The sequence below is a fragment of the Carcharodon carcharias genome, chromosome 11, assembly GCF_017639515.1.
Source record: "Carcharodon carcharias isolate sCarCar2 chromosome 11, sCarCar2.pri, whole genome shotgun sequence".
NCBI lineage: Eukaryota > Metazoa > Chordata > Chondrichthyes > Lamniformes > Lamnidae > Carcharodon > Carcharodon carcharias.
In genome coordinates this window covers 422881-443522 of record NC_054477.1, presented here as the reverse complement: position 1 = coordinate 443522, position 20642 = coordinate 422881, and the positions used below count along the sequence as shown (strand labels likewise).

At 46.6% G+C, this 20642-nt stretch overlaps 1 protein-coding gene across 1 annotated transcript in view; it reads right to left on the bottom strand.

Moving 5' to 3' along the window:
* Positions 1-11613: 11613 nt before the first annotated feature.
* The window catches only part of LOC121284312 (protocadherin-16-like), a 178983-nt gene continuing 169954 nt past the window's right edge, over positions 11614-20642 (bottom strand). The window contains exons 19-20 of the mRNA XM_041199699.1: positions 19336-19477; positions 11614-15877 (exon numbers count right to left, since the gene is read on the bottom strand). Of these exons, the coding sequence (XP_041055633.1) occupies positions 13272-15877; positions 19336-19477 (2748 nt within the window). The 3' untranslated portion in view covers positions 11614-13271. The remainder of the gene's footprint in view (positions 15878-19335; positions 19478-20642) is intronic.

The following is a 20642-nucleotide window of genomic DNA, read 5'->3' as shown; positions in this document are numbered from 1 at the left end:
CCCTCTGTTTCAACGGCCTCCTGTATCACAGTGCCATGGCCAGTCAGCTCATCCACCTTGCAGACTTCACTTTCATCTACACAGGTTGTGAGCACCTCAAACCTGTTTGACAATCGCAAAGCCTGAGTCTCCTCCCCCACTGTCTGCTCGGTCCCATTACCTGCCTCACTGACAGTCACATCCTCCTGTCCCTCACTGCTGACCAAAACAGATGACCCTCTTCCAAGAGGTGTGACTGTCTTCTGGTACAAAGCGCCCAGGTATTTCTCCCCCTCCCTTATGTTGTGCAATGTCTGCATTTCAGCTTCCAGATCAATAATCCTGATCCGGAATTCCTCAAGCTGCTTACACTTCCTGCAGACGTGTTTGTCCTGGATCGCCTTGGCATCCAAAAGCGCCCACATTCCACAGCTGCAACGTAACCCCTGTCCCACCATTCTAACTTATGTTGTTTAGTTAATTTACCTTAATTACATAAGAAGAAAACATGCTACAGGTTACAGTGTTTATTCAATGTTTGTATCGCTGATTACTAAAGGTTATACACTTCTTAACTACAAGGAATGTGTTTTAGATATTTGTTTAAATTACTTTATTTTTATTGCCTTTTGTAAATCTTTATTGTTTGATTTTAAAGATTTCAAGTTTTGGTTTATTATTTTAAAGTTTTAGTTCTTTGTATTTATGGATCTCCCTGAACTCACCTGTCCTGAGCTGGTTTCTCACACACTGTCCCTTAGACTGAGCACCTACCGGCCAATCAGCTTACCAGCTTCCCGTGACATCACAGTTGCTTCTTCTCTCTGACCCCCACAGCCCCGCGTCCAACCCCGCCCCGGCCCTGCCCACCCCCCCCCACCCCCCCCCCTCCACCCCCACAACTACCCCCCCCGGCCCCGCTCCCCAGCTCAGCTCCTAATGGATGCATTGCTGGTCATCTTCCGAGATTCTATAGACTCTGGAACAGTTCCTACAGATTGGAGGGTAGCTAATGTAACCCCACTATTTAAAAAAGGAGGTAGGGAGAAAACAGGGAATTATAGACCAGTCAGCCTGACGTCAGTAGTGGGGAAAATTCTAGAATCCTCTATAAAAGATTTAATAGCTGAGCGCTTGGAAAACAGTGGCAGAATCGGACAGAGTCAGCATGGATTTACGAAAGGGAAATCATGCTTGACAAATCCACTGGAATTTTTTGAGGATGTAACTAGTAGAGTTGATGAGGGGGAGCCAGTGGATGTGGTTTATTTGGACTTTCAGAAGTCTTTTGACAAAGATCCACATAATAGATTGGCATGTAAAATTAAAGCACATGGGATTGGGGGTAGTAAGACCATAAGACCATAAAACCATAAGACACGGGAGCAGGAATTAGGCCATTCGGCCCATCGAGTCTGCTCTGCCATTCAATCATGGCTGATAAGTTTCTCAACCCCATTCTCCCGCCTTCTCCCCATAACCTTCGATCCCCTTACCAATCAAGAACCTATCTATCTCGGTCTTAAATACACTCAATGACCTGGCCTCCACAGCCTTCTGTGGTAATGAATTCCATAGATTCACCACTCTCTGGCTAAAGAAGTTTCTCCTCATCTCTGTTCTAAAAGGTCTTCCCTTTACTCTGAGGCTGTGCCCTCGGGTCCTAGCCTCTCCTACTAATGGAAACATCTTCCCCACGTCCACTCTATCCAGGCCTTTCAGTATTCTGTAAGTTTCAATCAGATCCCCCCTCATCCTTCTAAACTCCATCGAGTATAGACCCAGAGTCCTCAAAAGTTCCTCATATATTAAGCCTTTCATTCCTGGGATCGTTCTCGTGAACCTCCTCTGGACCCTCTCCAGGGACAGCACAACCTTCCTGAGATACGGGGCCCAAAATTGCTCACAATATTCTAAATGTGGTCTGACCAGAGCTTTATAAAGCCTCAGCAGTACGTCCCTGCTTTTATATTCTAGTCCTCTCAAAATAAATGCCAACATTGCATTTGCCTTCCTAACTACCAACTCAACCTGCAAGTTAACCTTAAGAGAATCCTGGACTAGGACTCCCAAGTCCCTTTGCACTCCAGATTTCTGAATTCTCTCCCCATTTAGAAAATAGTCTATGCCTCTATTCTTCACACCAAAGTGCATGACCTCACACTTCCCCACGTTGTATTCTATCTGCCACTTCTTTGCCCATTCTCTTAACCTGTCCAAATCCTTCTGCAGCCTCCCTGCCTCCTCAATACTCCCTGTCCCTCCACCTATCTTTGTATCATCTGCAAACTTAGCCAGGATGCCCTCAGTTCCTTCATCTAGATCATTAATGTATAAAGTGAAAAGTTGTGGTCCCAAAACTGACCCCTGCGGAACTCCACTAGTCACCAGCCACCATCCTGAGAAGGACCCCCTTATCCCCCCACTCTGCCTCCTGCCAGAAAGCCAATCTCCTATCCATGCTAGTACCTTGCCTCTAACACCATGGGCTCTTATCTTACTGAGCAGCCTCCTGTGCGGCACCTTGTCAAAGGCCTTCTGGAAGTCCTAGTAGAAAACATCCATTGGCTCTCCTTTGTCTAACCTACTCGTTACCTCCTCAAAGAATTCTAACAGATTTGTCAGGCATGACCTCCCCTTGATGAAACCATGCTGACTTTGCCCGATTTTACCATGCACTTCCAAGTATTCTGAAATCTCATCCTTAATAATGGACTCTAAAATCTTACCAACGACCGAGGTCAGGCTAATCAGCCTGTAATTTCCCGTCTTTTGCCTCACTCCCTTCTTAAACAGGGGGGTTACATTAGTGATTTTCCAGTCCTCTGGGATGCTCCCTGCCTCCAGTGATTCCTGAAAGATCACCACTAACACCTCCACTATCTCTTCAGCTATCTCCATTGTGTGTGTGAGAGGATGAGTGACTGTGTTTGAGAGTGTGCATATGTGTGTGTGTCAGAGAGCTTGTATATATGTATGTGAGTGTGTGTGTGTGTGAGAGTGTAGTTCAGTGTGTGAGAGAGTGAGAGTGTGTGAGGGTGTGTGTGCGAGTGACTGTGTGTGCATGAGGGCGTGTCTGTGTTAGAGAGCATGTGATTGTGAGTGTGTGTTTGAGTGAATGTGTGAGATTGTGAGTCAGTGTGAGTGTGTGAGTGAGTATGTGAATGAGTGTGTGAGAGAGTGAGTGAGAGTGAGTGTGTGAGAGAGTGTGTGTGTGACTGTGTGTGAGAGATTGCGTCAGGAAATGTGTGTGTGTGAGCATGAGTGTGTGTGAGTGAGAGCGTGTATGTGTGAGAATGTTTGTGTTGTCAGAGATGGTATGAGAGTGTGTGTGAGGGTGTGAGAGAGAATATGCGTGTGTGTGAGGGTATGAGTGTGTGAGAGAGTGAATGAGTGTGTGAGTGATTGTGTGTGTGTGTCAGAGAGGGTGGGCATGTGACTGAATGTGTGTGTGAGGGTATGTGTGTATGAGAGTGTGTCAGAAAGAGAGACCATGTGTGAGAGAAACAGAGAGTGCATGAGTGTGAGTGTGTGCGAGTGGTTTTGTGTGAGAGTATATGTGTGTACGAGACAGTGGGTCAGTGTGTCAGAGAGTGTGTGTGAGAGGGAGTGTGTGTGTTTGTGAGTGTGAGTGTGCATGAGTGTGTTTAATAGAGCATAAGTGTGCATGCATGTGCGTGTGTGAGAAAGTGTGGGTGCGTGAGAGTGCGTGTGACAGAGTGGGTCTGTGTTAGAGTGAGTGAGAGTATATGTGCTTATATTAGCGAGTGTATGTCTGTGAATGTTCTTGTGTGAGAGTGTAAGAGTGTGTGTGCGAAGGGGTGTGTGTTAGAGCGAGTGTGAGTGTGTGATTATGATAGCGAGTGTATGAGTGTGTGTGTGTTCTTGTGTGAGAGCATAAGAGAGAGTGTGTATGAATGTGTGCATGACAGAGTGTGTGAAAGAGTATGATTATGTTAGTGTATGTGGGTGCAAGAGTGTGAGTATGTGTGTATAAATGCATGTGTGTGAGAGTGTGTATATGTGTGTATGAGGGTGTGTGTGTGTGAGTGCATGAGAGAGGGTGCAAATGTGTGTCACAGTGTGCGTGTGTGTGTGTGTGTGTGTGTCAGAGCGTGTGCGCATGTGTAAGAGAGAATGTGTGTGTATGCAGGAGAGTGTGTGTGAGAGTGCAAGAGTGTGAGAGAGATAATTGTGTGTTTGTGAGTGAGAGTCTGTATGTGTATGTTAGGGCAAATGTGAGTGTGTGTGATTATGTTAGTGTGTGTGTATGAGAAAGTGTGTGTATGTGTGTGAAAGAGCGTGTGTGTCAGAGAGCTTGTGTGTGTGTGCATGACAGTGTGTGTGCGTGGCTTTGTGAGACCATGAGTCTGTGTGTGTGCACGCGTGTGAGAGGGGGTGTGTGTGTGTTTGTGAGTGTGGGAGTGTTTGCGAGAGTGCATGTGTAAGAGAGCAACTGAGTCTGTGTCTGAAAGAGTGTGATTGTATGTGTTTGAGAGTGTATGTGTGTGTGTATATGAGGGTGTGTGTGTATGAGAGCGTGTATGTGTGTGTGTTTGAGAGTGTATGAGTGTGTGTGTATATGAGGGTGTGTGTGTGAGAGAGCGCGTGTGTGTTTGAGAGTGCATGAGTGTGTGTGTAGATGAGGGTGTGTGTGTGAAAGAGCGCATGTGTGCGTGTGTGTTTGAGAGTGTATGTGTGTGTATATGAGGGTGTGTGTGTGTGAGAGCGTGTGTGTGTGTGTGTGTGTGCATGTTTGAGTGTATGAGTGTGTGTGTATATATGAGAGTGTGTGTGTGAGAGCGTGTGTGTATGTTTGAGTGTATGATTATGTGTATATGAGGGTGTGTGTGTGTGTTTGAGAGTGTATGAGTGTGTGTGTATATGAGGGTGTGTGTGAGAGCGTGTGTGTGTGTGTGTGTGTGTGTGTTTGAGAGTGTATGAGTGTGTGTCTATATGAGGGTGTGTGTGTGTGAGAGCGTGTGTATGTGTGTGTTTGAGTGTATGAGTGTGTGTGTATATGAGGGCGTGTGTGTGAGACTGTGTGTGTTTGTGTGCGTGTGTGTGAGAGTGTATGAGTGTGTGTGTATATGAGGGCGTGTGTGTGTGAGAGCGCGTGTGTGTGTGTGTGTGTGTGTGTTTGAGAGTGTATGAGTGTGTGTGTATATGAAGGTGTGTGTGTGTGAGAGCGTGTGTGTGTGTGTTTGAGTGTATGAGTGTGTGTGTATATGAGGGTGTGTGTGACAGCACGTGTGTGTTTGAGTGTATGAGTATGTGTATATGAGGGTGTGTGTGTGTGTTTGAGAGTGTATGAGTGTGTGTGTATATGAGGGTGTGTGTGAGAGCGTGTGTGTGTGTGTGTTTGAGAGTGTATGAGTGTGTGTGTATATGAGGGTGTGTGTGCGTGAGAGCGTGTGTATGTGTGTGTTTGAGTGTATGAGTGTGTGTGTATATGAGGGTGTGTGTGTGAGACTGTGTGTCTTTGTGTGCGTGTGTGTGAGAGTGTATGAGTGTGTGTGTATATGAGGGCGTGTGTGTGTGAGAGCGCGCGTGTGTGTGTGTGTTTGAGAGTGAATGAGTGTGTGTGTATATGAGGATGTGTGTGAAAGCGTGTGTGTGTGTTTGAGAGTGTATGAGTGTGTGTGTGTGTGAGGGTGTGTGTGGGTGTGTATGTTTGAGAGTGTATGAGTGTGTGTATATGAGGGTGTGTGTGTGAGAGCATGTGTGTGAGAGCGTGTGTGTGTGTTTGAGAGTGTATGTGTGTGTACATGAGGGTGTGTGTGTATATGAGGGTATGAGTGTGTGTGTATATGAGGGTGTGTGTGTTTGAGAGTGTATGTGTGTGTATATGAGGGTGTGTGTGTGTGAGCGTGTGTGTGTGTGTTTGAGAGTGTATGAGTGTGTGTATATGAGGGTGTGTGTGTGTGTGTTTGAGAGTGTATGAGTGTGTGTATATGAGGGTGTGTGTCTGTGAGACCGTGTGTGTGTGTGTGTGTTTGAGAGTGTATGAGTGTGTGTGTATATGAGGGTTTGTGTGTGTGAGACCGTGTGTGTGTGTGTGTGTGTGTGTGTGTGTGTTTGAGAGTGTATGAGTGTGTGTGTATATGAGGGTGTGTGTGTGTGAGACCGTGTGTGTGTGTGTGTGTGTGTGTTTGAGAGTGTATGAGCGTGTGTGTATATGAGGGTGTGTGTGTGTGAGACCGCGTGTGTGTGTGTGTGTGTTTGAGAGTGTATGAGTGTGTGTGTATATGAGGGTGTGTGTGTGTGAGACCATGTGTATGTGTGTTTGAGAGTATATGAGTGTGTGTGTATATGAGGGTGTGTGTGTGTGTGAGACCGTGTGTGTGTGTGTGTGTGTGTGTTTGAGAGTGTATGAGTGTGTGTGTATATGAGGGTGTGTGTGTGTGTGTGTGTGTGTTTCACTCCCAGTCTCAGACTTCTCCCTCCCCCTCACCCCCACAGACTAACAGCTGCTCCCACCCACTCACACAGTGGGCAAGGATGTGAGTGGGTGAGCATCCAGAGACTGGGAATGAGCCAGACACACACACATACTGACCCTTTCATACTCTAATGGCCATCTTTATTAATTACTCTTTTGTAAAATTATCAATTTATTGCTTTGCCATTGCTTTAGTTTTGCTCAGCAAGTTGTTTCTTTTCGTCATACACAACTTTTTTTGAAATTCATGTATCTTTCTGAAATTTGCTCATTGGTCCCTTGAGAAAAAAATGGAAATGTGGGACCCTCCACACAACAAAGTTGGACAAGCCTGCTGCAGGACATCATCTCACTCCAGCATTAATATTCTGCTCTAAGAGCCAGCATTGAATCAAGGACTGAATGGCCTCCTCCTATGTTGTACATATGAAGAAGGAGCAGGAATAGGCCATTCAGCCCCTTGAACCTGCTCTGCCATTTAATAAGATCATGGCTGAAATCTGCATCCCACCCACCCCCAATAACCTTTCACCCTGTTGTTAATCAAGAATCTATCTGGCTCTGCCTTAAAAATATCCAAAGACCCTGCTTCCACTGCCTCTCGAGGGAGAGAGTTCCAAAGACTCACCACCCTCAGGGAAAAAATTTCTCCTCATCTCTGTCTTAAATGAGTTTATTTTTAAACAGTGACCCCTAGTTCTAGATTCTCCCACATGAGGAAACATCCTCTTCACCACCCCCCCCCCCTGTCAAGACCCCTCAGGATCTTAAAGGTTTCAATCAAGTCACCTCTTCCTCTTCTAAACTCCAGTGGATACAAGCCTAACCTGTCCAACCTTTCCCCATATGACAACCCGCCCATTCCTGGTATTAGTCTGGTAAACCATCTCTGAACTGCTTCCAACACAACGTTAATGAGTCTTGGACAAAGATTTGTACAAATCAATGGATTTAATGAAATGTCTGTTTGTAAGAGTTGGACCATTATGGCACAGAGATTAAACACTTGCCCCACTGGGGATGCCATAAACAAGACTTTCCAATTCACCTTGAGATTCATGCAATTGTGTTAAATCAGAGTACAAAACACTGCTTATATTACAAAGTGTAAAAATAAATAAGACCTTTTTATCTTTCGCACATTTCTGAATAAAAATAGCTGCAAAGAACAGAAATCGACCACAGCCAAGTCACTGCAACGTCCCCACTGGGGTCAGCATCCTCCACAGAGGTGAGATAAAGAATGACCAGAGCTACAGAATCAGGTTCCCCAGGGTCCCAGGGTTTCAATGCTCTTCCCACATAGTCTGTGTCACTGAAACAAAGCCCATTGCTCTATTCCGACCACTGCAAAAGTTACTGATCTTCGATCACAGATAGGATCAACAGCTCCCTCAGTGAAAGAGGAAGGGATGGGCAATCAGCCAGGGTTCCTGCTGCTGATCACTGTCCAGTGATCCCTGATGGAGAGAACATGTATCAACACCACAGCTTCCACACACACTGACTCTCAATGGGCTACAGGTTCCACTATGTGTGCGGGACCCGTACCCCAGTGAGAGTCAGTGTGTGTGGGACCCGTACCCCAGTGAGAGTCAGTGTGTGTGGGACCCGTACCCCAGTGAGAGTCAGTGTGTGTGGGACATGTATCCCAGTGAGAGTCAGTGTGTGTGGGACATGTATCCCAGTGAGAGTCAGTGTGTGAGGGACCCATACCCCAGTGAGAGTCAGTGTGTGTGGGACCCGTACCCCAGTGAGAGTCAGTGTGTGTGGGTCATGTACCCCAGTGAGAGTCAGTGTGTGTGGGACCCGTACCCCAGTGAGAGTCAGTTTGTGTGGGACCCGTACCCCAATGAGTGTCAGTGTGTGTCGGACCCGTACCCCAGTGAGCGTCAGTGTGCATGGGACCCGTACCCCAGTGAGAGTCAGTGTGCATGGGACCCGTACCCCAGTGAGAGTCAGTGTGTGTGGGACCCGTATACCAGTGAAAGTCAGTGTGTGTGGGACCCGTACCCCAGTGAGAGTCAATGTGTGTGGGACCAGTACCCCAGTGAGAGTCAGTGCGTTTGTGATCAGTACCCCAGTGATATTCAGTGTGTGAGGGACCCGCACCCCAGTGAGTGTCAGTGTATGTGGGACCCCCTAGCTCAGTGACAAAGCAGCAAATTGGACAAAGGAGGAGAAAAAAATTTGAACAATGAAAATTTGTGGTTGAACAACAAACTGAATTTTTTTCATATTCACGTTATGAAATATCTCCAAACAACACATCCCACCACACAGCAAGAAATCTCCCAGAGAGCTCAACAGACTAACTCTCTGAGGCTCGCTGTGCTATTGGCTGTCACTGATTCCCAATCCAGCTTTGGATAGTGATCATCACTGTTCAGTCCTCGAACCCCTTAGCATTTTCCCTGTTGATCTTCGATATTCCAGATCTCAAGAATCTGGACACTCCTTAAACTCGAAAATGGAACATTGTACACGCAGCCCAATGAACTGTGTGGAATTCAAGAAGCGGTTAGGATTGAGTGTCTGTGAAGAGGGATTGCTGGTGGTTTAAGAATTGTGGAAAATTTCTGAGCGAGGGTCCTGGTCTCTGATTTGGAGTCTCAGCGTTGGAGGAATCTCAGTCTCTGCATTCAGCCCCAGTCCTTGTCTTGCGTTTCAAATACATTAAAAATGTTAAACATATGCAAATCTGAATTGCAGTCTCATGATATCATCTACTCCTGACCTTGCAAAGTAGCTTACAGGCAATTTACCAACTGGCCAGTTTTCACTGGCCATTGATAGAAAATCTGTTCTTTTATAGTCTCAGTAAATTACAATGATTATTTTACACAGCAGTTGTGCAAATTAAGGATAAAAATAGGAAAGTGAGGATTCACATCCTTTAAGTAGAGTTCTAATCTTTATTTACACTGGATTCTCCTGGAATCACATCAGGATTTGTTTAGGATTCTGGGCAAAGGGCAGGGGCAGTGTGTCACACAACACTGTCACACCGTCACATAACACTGTCACACCGTCACATAACACTGTCACACCGTCACATAACACTGTCACACTGTCACACAACACTGTCACACTGTCATATAACACTGGCACACCGTCATACAACACTGTCACACCGTCACATAACACTGTCACACCATCACATAACACTGTCACACAACACTGTCACACTGTCACACAACATTGTCACACTGGCAGACAACACTGTCACACCATCACATAACACTGTCACACTGTCATATAACACTGGCACACCGTCATACAACACTGTCACACCGTCACATAACACTGTCACACCATCACATAACACTGTCACACCATCACATAACACTGTCACACTGTCACACAACACTGTCACACTGTCATATAACACTGGCACACCGTCATACAACACTGTCACACCGTCACATAACACTGTCACACTGTCACACAACACTGTCACACTGTCATATAACACTGGCACACCGTCATACAACACTGTCACACCGTCACATAACACTGTCACACCGTCACATAACACTGTCACACCATCACATAACACTGTCACACAACACTGTCACACTGTCACACAACATTGTCACACCGTCACACAACACTGTCACACTGGCAGACAACACTGTCACACCATCACATAACACTGTCACACTGGCAGACAACACTGTCACACCGTCACATAACACTGACACACCGTCACATAACACTGTCACACTGGCAGACAACACTGTCACATAACACTGTCACACCGTCACATAACACTGTCACACTGGCAGACAACACTGTCACATAACACTGTCACACCATCATATAACACTGTCACACCGTCACATATCACTGTCACACTGGCAGGCAACACTGTCACACCGTCACACAACACTGTCACACTGTCACATAACACTGTCACACCGTCACATAACACTGTCACACTGGCAGACACTGTCACACCGTCACACAACACTGTCACACCGTCACATAACACTGACACACCGTCACATAACACTGTCACACTGTCACACAACACTGTCACACTGTCATATAACACTGGCACACCGTCATACAACACTGTCACACCGTCACATAACACTGTCACACTGTCACACAACACTGTCACACTGTCATATAACACTGGCACACCGTCATACAACACTGTCACACCGTCACATAACACTGTCACACCGTCACATAACACTGTCACACTGTCACATAACACTGTCACACTGTCACACAACACTGTCACACTGTCATATAACACTGGCACACCGTCATACAACACTGTCACACCGTCACATAACACTGTCACACCATCACATAACACTGTCACACAACACTGTCACACTGTCACACAACATTGTCACACCGTCACACAACACTGTCACACTGGCAGACAACACTGTCAAACCATCACATAACACTGTCACACTGGCAGACAACACTGTCACACCGTCACATAACACTGACACACCGTCACATAACACTGTCACACTGGCAGACAACACTGTCACATAACACTGTCACACCGTCACATAACACTGTCACACTGGCAGACAACACTGTCACATAACACTGTCACACCATCATATAACACTGTCACACCGTCACATATCACTGTCACACTGGCAGGCAACACTGTCACACCGTCACACAACACTGTCACACTGTCACATAACACTGTCACACCGTCACATAACACTGTCACACTGGCAGACACTGTCACACCGTCACACAACACTGTCACACCGTCACATAACACTGTCACACTGGCAGACAACACTGTCACACCATCACACAACATTGTCACACTGTCACATAACACTGTCACACCATCACATAACACTGTCATACCGTCACACAACACTGTCACACCGTCACATAACACTGACACACTGTCACATAACACTGTCACACTGGCAGACAACACTGTCACATTGTCACATAACACTGTCACACAGTCACATAACACTGTCACACTGGCAGACAACACTGTCACACCGTCACATAACACTGACACACCGTCACATAACACTGTCACACCGTCACATAACACTGTCACACCGGCAGACAACACTGTCACACAACACTGTCACACTGTCACATAACACTGTCACACCGTCACATAACACTGTCACACTGGCAGACAACACTGTCACACCATCACACAGCACTGTCACACTGTCATATAACACTGTCATACCGTCACATAACACTGTCACACCGTCACACACCACTGTTACACCGTCACAGAACACTGTCAAATAATACTGTCACATTATCATATAACGCAGTCACACTGTTGCATGACACTTATGCTGACACATAACAATGTTACACTGTCATATTGTAACATAACACTGTCCCTCTGTCACAGAATTACTGTCACTCTATCACACTGTCACATTGACATATCACACTTTCACATAACACTGTCACCATTTCACATAACACTCTCATACTGTCGCTGAACACTGCACATAACACTCTCAAATTGTCACATAACACTGTCATACTGTCACATAATACTCTTACACTGTCACACACTATCACTTAATACTGTCACAGAATATTCTCCATATCCCTGTCACACTGTCACAGAACACTGTCACACACCTTCACCTAACACTGTCACACTGTCCATAACACTGTCACACTGTCAATAACACTGTTAATGAATGTCATATAAAACATCCAAAAGGAGGCCTGACCACTGCAGACCACTGGTCAGCATTTTCAGTTAGAAATCATGGCCTTGCGGTTGGAAATGTGACTCATTTCTGAAGATTCATTCATTTCACCGTGAACAGAAGATAACCTTTAACAGAATTGTTTTCAAAATCCACAGGCTTCTCGGGACATTTGTGAAGGAGCATTTCAGAGGTGAGGGCAGAGTTCAGGAGTGAAGGGGTAAGAGTCCCTGATATCAGCTGTTGAGCAGGTATAGGGCAGGCACGAGTGGGGGTATGAGCCAAGGGGCTGTGAATACTTGTACTCGCTGTGAGAGAGGCAAAACCGGCTGCAGGGAATAAACATAGAAAACAAGTTCAAGAGTTTAAAGAGGGAAATTCCATTTCCCTTTTCCTGCTTAACAGGAAATTCCAAACCGAGACTAACATCATGTTTCTGAGCTCCCCGAAACCTAACCTTCATTGACCTCTGACCCTAAGCATCATTTATGCCTAATGTGAATCTTGACCATCACTAAACCCTGACCAGAACCTGAACCCGAACATTCACTGAGCCCACTTGCAAGTGTGTGAAAGTGTGAAAGTGAGTGGGTCACTCAGGGTTCCTGTCTCCTTGTCTTTATTCTGGTCTGGGTTTAAGAGAGTCTGACACAGTGTAAAGGTGAAGATAAATAACACCAGTGATATCCCCATCAAACACTCCCAGGACAGGTACAGCACGGGGTTAGATACAGAGTAAAGCTCCCTCTACACTGTCCCCATCAAACACTCCCAGGGCAGGCATGGCACGGGGATAGATACAGAGGATCTACACTGGTTCAATAATCTATTTAAGCCCTATCCCTCAATTAGGAAACCCCTGCTCCAACTGTCTGGCATTTTTCAACCCCCCACTTCAACTCTCTGAGGCTCAGAATCAGTTTGTCTCCAATCTCCTGGTAATGGTAGTGAGTTAGTTAAATTGATGAATGAAGTGCTGTTTTTATTCTGTTGACCTGGACTGTTTGGTGATTTGTTTCTTAGACTCTGACACCATCTCTTCCTAATCCTTTGCACAACGTCACGATGTTCAGGTGGCTGCTCGCACTGTGATCACGGCCCGGTCTCTGCACCTTGTGAGTCTGAGTGAAGCTCATGGGCGCTGACCAAAGTTGAAATTATATTCGTAATTCTGGTTCCTCTGCATTGTCTAAGGAGTGCTCGGTGCTAATCATTGAGGTTGAAGGTCCTTGGGAAACATCGAAAGGGGATACAGCAGGTGATCGAGCTGCCAGGGGTGAGAGTGATGGGGAGAAGCTGGGAGACATGGCTGCCGATGTTATTGAGGCATCGCTGGTGATGGGGGACCGAGGCATTCCTGTCACATGGCTGTGGGTGCGACCCACTGCCAGTCGAGGAGGGACAGACATGGCATTGGGATGGGCCACAGAGGTGATGAGTGGAGGGGGATCAATCCGAGGTTTGGGGTCCACTTTGGGTTTTGATTGGAAGTGTTTGCGAGGTGCACTCTCATCCTTGAGTCGAGCGATCTCAGTGAAGACGCTGGCCAATGGCTGGAACTGTGGGCACCAGTTAAGCAGGTAGTCCCAGTTGTAGCTGCCTCTCAGTTCCTCATCGCTGGCAACAATGGCTGTCAGGGATCCTTGGGCTGATGGGCACCCATCTTCAGCAAAGACATAGTCTTTGGCTTGACAAACTCCCAGTCCCACTCCTGTTCGTATATAACCACCTCCATCATCTCGGTACAGCTGCTGTTGTCCGACTGGCATCAGGAGACCACTGCTTTTCTTATGTTTAAACCACTCCATCCCGGGCTCAGTGGAAACGTCTGACATCTGATCAGCATCTTGCTGGATGCCAGAATCTGGGCCACGCGTAGACACATGTTCCTGCATGGAGGAAGTAATACTGCTCACACGTGGATACTCATTTATCATCCGAATTTCATTGTCTTCCACTGCCTCTGCCTCTGCTGATCCACGGCCACTAGAGTGCGAGGGATCTATCGAGTCCCCTCTGGTGTATGGACTTCCCACGACTGTCGGCTCAGCTGAGTATCCTGGCAATGTTTGGTGGTAGATGCGGTCACTGGCTGGCAATGTAGCATCGTCTGCTCCCAATTTCTGTAAGGTGTTGTCCTGAATGTTGTTGAGTTGTGAACTGGTTTCTTCTTGATTCTTTCTCCGCCTGGCTCGTACAATCACCAGAGCTAAGCCAATGATGGCGAGAATCCCTCCAATACCCAGAGACGCTGCCAAGGCAACAATCAGCAGCAGGTTCACCTCAGGAGCTAGGCCAAAGGAGGTCTGGGTAATGTCGACACTTGCTTGGGTGATTGTGGACCTGGAAGTAGCCAATGGGCTCTTAGCTTGGATGTTCAGAGTCAGTGTCCGTGTTTCCCTCTTTGACCGTTTGCTCTGGTGTCTCTGACTATCCATCTTGAGAATAATGTCACCTGTGGTTTTGTTCACCTCAAAGTACTGTGATGGTGTCAACAGCGAGTACAGAACAATCCCATCCAGACCTCCATCCTCATCTGTAGCCATTACTTGCCCAATGATCTGGCCCTTCTTTGCATTCTCTGGAACAACAAAGTTGTATGTTGGGTTGACAAACACAGGGTCGTACTCGTCCTCACCGGTGACGAGTACCTGGACAGTGACAGTCGCTGAGGAATTCCCAGAATCCACTGCTTTCACCACAACTTGGAAGGTGTTTATCTTCTCGAAATCAAAGGAGAGTTTTGTGCGGAGTGCTCCTGTGGATTGGTTAATGTAAAAAATCTCTTTCTCTTTTCCAAGGCTCTGCTGGGAGATGGGTTGGCTGATTATCGAGTATTGTAGCTTGCCAAATATTCCACAGTCAAAGTCAATGGCATGGACTTTAGTCACAAGTGAATGAGCTGGTAGGTTTTCTCGAATGTTAGCACTCAGCTTTTCCATTGGGAAAAAGGGGTAATTGTCATTCACATCTTTAACTTCTACCATCAATGGGACCAGGGCAAAGTTGGAATGAGGACCCTGGCTGTCGGTCACCTGGATAATGAAGGTGTGTCGATCCCGTGCCTCCCGGTCCAGGGGCTTCACCAATCTCACTATTCCTGTTGTTTCACTGACTGCAAACTGTCCATTCTCATCGCCGGATGTGATGGTGTATCTGAGCTCCGAGTTCTGGCCAGAGTCTGGATCGTGAGCTGCCAGCCGGACTATCTCAGTTCCCACAGCAACATTTTCACTCACTGTCACTTTGTACTGTGTACGGTTAAAAATGGGGGGATTATCATTCACATCCTGGATGGTTATGATGGCTGAAACAACAGCACTGCGCTGAGGAATGCCACGGTCTGACGCTGCGACGGTTAAATTGTACTCGGAGACCGTTTCAAAATCCAAAACATCCAGGAGGACAACGGACCCCAATGTCCTGAGCTGACCGTTTTCAACTTGGACGCTGGTCTCCACCTGGAAAACATTGGCCGTGTTGCCATTGACGATGGTGTAATCCAAGCCGTTATTATCTCGGGAAATATCAGAGTCCACGGCCTCCAAGGTGAGGATTGTACTCCCGGGACGGACATCCTCCAGAATGTGGGCCATGTACACTCTGTGGGTAAAGGTTGGGGAATGGTCATTGATGTCCAGGACCTGGATCTGGACAGTGGTGAGAGAGGAAAGAGGGGGAGACCCTCCATCTCGCGCCTCAATCACCAGGTCCAATGGCTCGGAGACCCCAAAATCCACTTCTCGTACAGTAAATAGGGTCCCTAAAACAGAGAAAACAAGCCATAGTATAAACCAGCACTCGTACAGAGTTATCACCCACTCCCGCACTCCCCTGAACTTTAAACTAATTCGGCAGGGGTGTGGGAACCAGGAGAGAATATTAGAGAGGAATACCAGGGCATGTGGAATACTGGGAGGGACAGATAGCACTAGTATAGAGAATAGTAAGTTAATAGGTAAAGTCAGGGTGCGGGAGAAAGTAACAAAATCTAAATCAGGATTAGGGTTACTGTGCATGTATGTGAATGCACGGAGTATAGTGAATAAGATTAGGGAGTTACAGGTGCATGTTGCCATGTGGAAATATGATGTTGTGGGGATAACAGAGACCTGGCTCAAGGAAGGGAAGAACCGGGTGTTAAATATTCCCCGGTACAAGGTGTCCAGAAGAGATAGGAAAGGAAGGAAAGGAGGAGGGGTGGTGGTATTGGTTAAGGAGAGCATTGCAGTGCTGGAGAAAGAGGATGTCCCAGAGGGTTCAAGGACAGAATCAATTTGGCTCAAACTAAGGAACAAAAAGGGGAGAATTACATTGCTCGGTGTAGTCTATAGACCACCAAATAGCGAGAAGGACGTAGAAGAACAAATCTGCAGGGAAATTACAGAGAGATACAGGCATTATAGAGTAGTTATAATGGGAGACTTTAATATCTAGAATCTAGATATGGAAAATTGGTAGTGTAAAGGGTGGAGAGGGGCAGAAGTTCCTAGATTGTGTTCCGGAGAATTTTCTACTGCAGTATGTGTCCTATCCAACAAGAAAAGATGCACTGTTGGACCTGGTTCTTGGAAATGAGGTGGGCCAAGTAGCTCAAGTGTCAGTGGGGGAACATTTAGGAGACAGTGATCATTGTATTGAATGTTTTTGGATGATGATAGAAAAGGACAATAGGCAATCCAGAGTAAAAATAATTAACTGGACAAGATCCAACTTCAATGGGGCAAGAACGGAGCTGGGCCAGACAGATTGGAACAAATGATTGGCAGGAAAAACTAGTTGAACATTGGGCTACCTCCAAAAAGAATTGGTTCAGGCACAGTCGAGGTATATTCCATTGAAAGGGAAAGGTAGGGGAAACAAATCCAGAACTCCCTGGATGAAAAAGGAGATTGAAATTAAGATAAAGAAGAAAAAGTGTGTCTATGACAGTGTCAGGTAGAAAATACAATTGAGAACCAAGAGGAATACAGAAGGTTCAGAGGGGAGGTGATAAAACATATTAGAGAAGTGAAGAGGGATTATGAGAAAAGACTGGCAGCCAACATAAAGGAAAATCCCAAAGTCTTCTATAGGCATATAAATAGTAAAAGGGTGGTAAAAGGAGGAGTAGGGCTGATTAGGGACCTAAAAGGGAATTTACACATGGACAAAGGGGCCATGGCTGAGGTATTAAATGAATACTTTGCATCCGTCTTTATCAAGGAGGGAGATGCTACCAGGGCCATGGTGACAGACAAGGAAACTCTGTCACTAGAAGCGTTCAAAATCGACAAGGAGGAAGTGATAGATAAACTGTTGGATAGGTTAACAAGGCACCGGGACCAGATGAGATGCATCCAAGGATATTGGAGGAAGCGAGAGTGGAAATTGCAGGGGCACTGGCCATAATCTTTCAGTCCTCCCCAGACTCAGGGGAGGTGCCAGAGGACTGGAGAATTGCAAACATTTTGCCCTTGTTCAAAAAAGGTTGTAAGGATAAGCCCAGCAATTACAGGCCAGCCAGTTTAACTTCAGTGGTGAGCAAGATTCTAGAAACAATTATTTGGGATAGAATTAATAATCATGTAGAAAAATATGGGTTGATAAGGAAGAGCCAGCCTGGATTTCTTAAGGGAAAATTGTATTTAACTAACTTGCTGGAGTTTTTTGAAGAGGTAACAGGAAAGGTTGATGAGGGTAATGCTGTTTTTGTGGTGTACATGGACTTTCAAAAGGCATTTGACACAGTGCCACACAACAGACTTGTGAGGAAAGTTATTGCTCATGGAATAAAAGGGACAGTAGCAACATGGATACAAAATTGGCTGAAAAATAGGAAACAGAGAGTAATGGTCATAGGATAATTTTTGGGTTGGAGGAAGGTTTGTAACAGAGTTCCCCAGGGGTCGGTATTGTGACCCTTGCTTTTCCTGATAGATATTAGTGATCTAGATCTTGGTGCACAGGGGACAATTTCAAAGTTTGTGGATGATATGAAGCTTGGGAGTGTTGTGAACTGTGAGGAGGAGGGTGTGGAACTTCAGAAGGACATGGACAAGTTGGTGGAGTGGGCAGATAGGTGGCAGATGAAGTTCAATGTGGAGAAATGTGAGTTGATGCATTTTGGTAGGAAGAACGTGGAGAGACAATATAAAATAAGGGGTGAAATTTTGAAGGGGGTTCAGGAGTACAGAGACCTGGGTGTATATGTGAATAGATCATTGAAGGTGGCAGGACAGGTGGAGAGAGCAGTTATTAAGGTATACCGTATCCTTGGCTTTATTAATAGGGGCATAGAGTGCAAGAGCAGTGAGGTTATGCTGAATTTATATAATTCATTAGACCTCAGCTGGAGTATTGTGCACAGTTCTGGACACCACATTATAGGAAGGATGTGAACACATTGGAGAGAGTGCAGAAGAGGTTTACAAGAATGGTTCCAGGGATGAGAAACTTCAGCTATGAGGATAGATTGGAGAGGTTGGGACTGTTCTCCTTGGAGAGAAGAAGCTAAGAGGAGATTTGATAGAGATGTTCAAAATCATGAGGGGGCTGGGCAGAGTAAATAGGGAGAAGCTGTTCCTGCTCGTAAAAGGATCAAGAACGAGAGGGCACAGATTTAAAGTGATTTGCAAAAGAAGCAAATGTGATGTGAGAAAAATGTTTTCACACAGCGAGTGGTTCCGGTCTGGAATACACGGCCTGGAAGTGTGGTGGAGGCAGGTTCAATCGAGGCATTCAAGAGGGCATTAGATGATTATTTGAATAGAAACGATGTGCAGGGGTACAGGGAAAAGGCAGGGCAATGGCACTAGGTCATAATGCTCATTTGGAGAGCTGGTGCAGACAAGATGGGCTGAATGGCCTCCTTCTGCATTGTCACAATTCTCAGTGTCTTTGGAACTCCCTCCCTGAAAAGGCAGTAGAAGCAAAGTCTGAATATTTTTAAGGCAGAGCTAGACAGATTCTAGATAAGCAAGGGGGTGAAAGGTTATCAGGGGTGGGCAGGAATGTAGGGTTGCGTTTACATTTAGATCAGCACCGATCTTATTGAATCGGGCTGAGTGACCTACTCCTGCTCCTAATTTGTATGTTGATATGTTTCCCTGATTCCCCTCCCCATCCTTCACTTACTCACTTTCACACGCTCTCCCCCCAGCATCCGCCCACTCCCTCATTCACCCCCCCACCCCCCTCAGCCTTTCTGCTGCCCTGTTTCTGGCCCCCAAGGTCACTCACCATTGTGAGGGTCGATAGAAAATGCCCCAGTTGATGGTGACATCAGCCTGTAGAGAATTTGTCCATTCTCTCCAGAATCTCGGTCAGTCGCTGTCACAGTAACGATGCTACAGCCGGAACTCACAAACTCTGACATTGTTACCTGACAGAGGAATAAAATGGACAGAAGCTCCAGTTCATAGCACAAGATTGTACTAAACAGCACACAGTTTTCACCATTTACACATGTGTCTCAGTGTCAGCTCCTGTACAGTCTGTGTGTGTGTCTCAGTGTCAGCTCCTGTATGGTCTGTGTGTGTGTCTCAGTGTCAGCTCCTGTATGGTCCGTGTGTGTGTCTCAGTGTCAGCTCCTGTACGGTCTGTGTGTGTGTGTGTGTGTGTGTGTCAGTGTCAGCTCCTGTACGGTCCATGTGTGTGTGTCTCAGTGTCAGCTCCTGTACAGTCTGTGTGTGTGTCTCAGTGTCAGCTCCTGTACAGTCTGTGTGTGTGTGTGTGTGTCAGTGTCAGCTCCTGTACGGTCCATGTGTGTGTGTCTCAGTGTCAGCTCCTGTATGGTCTGTGTGTGTGTCTCAGTGTCAGCTCCTGTATGGTCTGTGTGTGTGTGTGTCTCAGTGTCAGCTCCTGTACGGTCTGTGTATGTGTCTCAGTGTCAGCTCCTGTACGGTCTGTGTGTGTGTGTGTCTCAGTGTCAGCTCCTGTATGGTCTGTGTGTGTGTGTGTGTGTCTCAGTGTCAGCTCCTGTATGGTCTGTGTGTGTGTGTGTGTGTGTGTCTCAGTGTCAGCTCCTGTACGGTCAGTGTGTGTGTGTCTCAGTGTCAGCTCCTGTACGCTCCATGTGTGTGTGTCTCCGTGTCAGCTCCTGTATGGTCCCTGTGTGTGTGTCTCCGTGTCAGCTCCTGTACGGTCCCTGTGTGTGTGTCTCAGTGTCAGCTCCTGTACAGTCTGTGTGGGTGTCTCAGTGTCAGCTCCTGTATGGTCTGTGTGTGTCTCAGTGTCAGCTCCTGTACAGTCTGTGTGTGTGTCTCAGTGTCAGCTACTGTATGGTCTGTGTGTGTGTCTCAGTGTCAGCTCCTGTACAGTCTGTGTGTGTGTCTCAGTGTCAGCTCCTGTATGGTCTGTGTGTGTGTCTCAGTGTCAGCTCCTGTACAGTCTGTGTGTGTGTCTCAGTGTCAGCTCCTGTATGGTCTGTGTGTGTCTCAGTGTCAGCTCCTGTACAGTCTGTGTGTGTGTCTCAGTGCCAGCTCCTGTATGGTCTGTGTGTGTGTCTCAGTGTCAGCTCCTGTATGGTCTGTGTGTGTGTCTCAGTG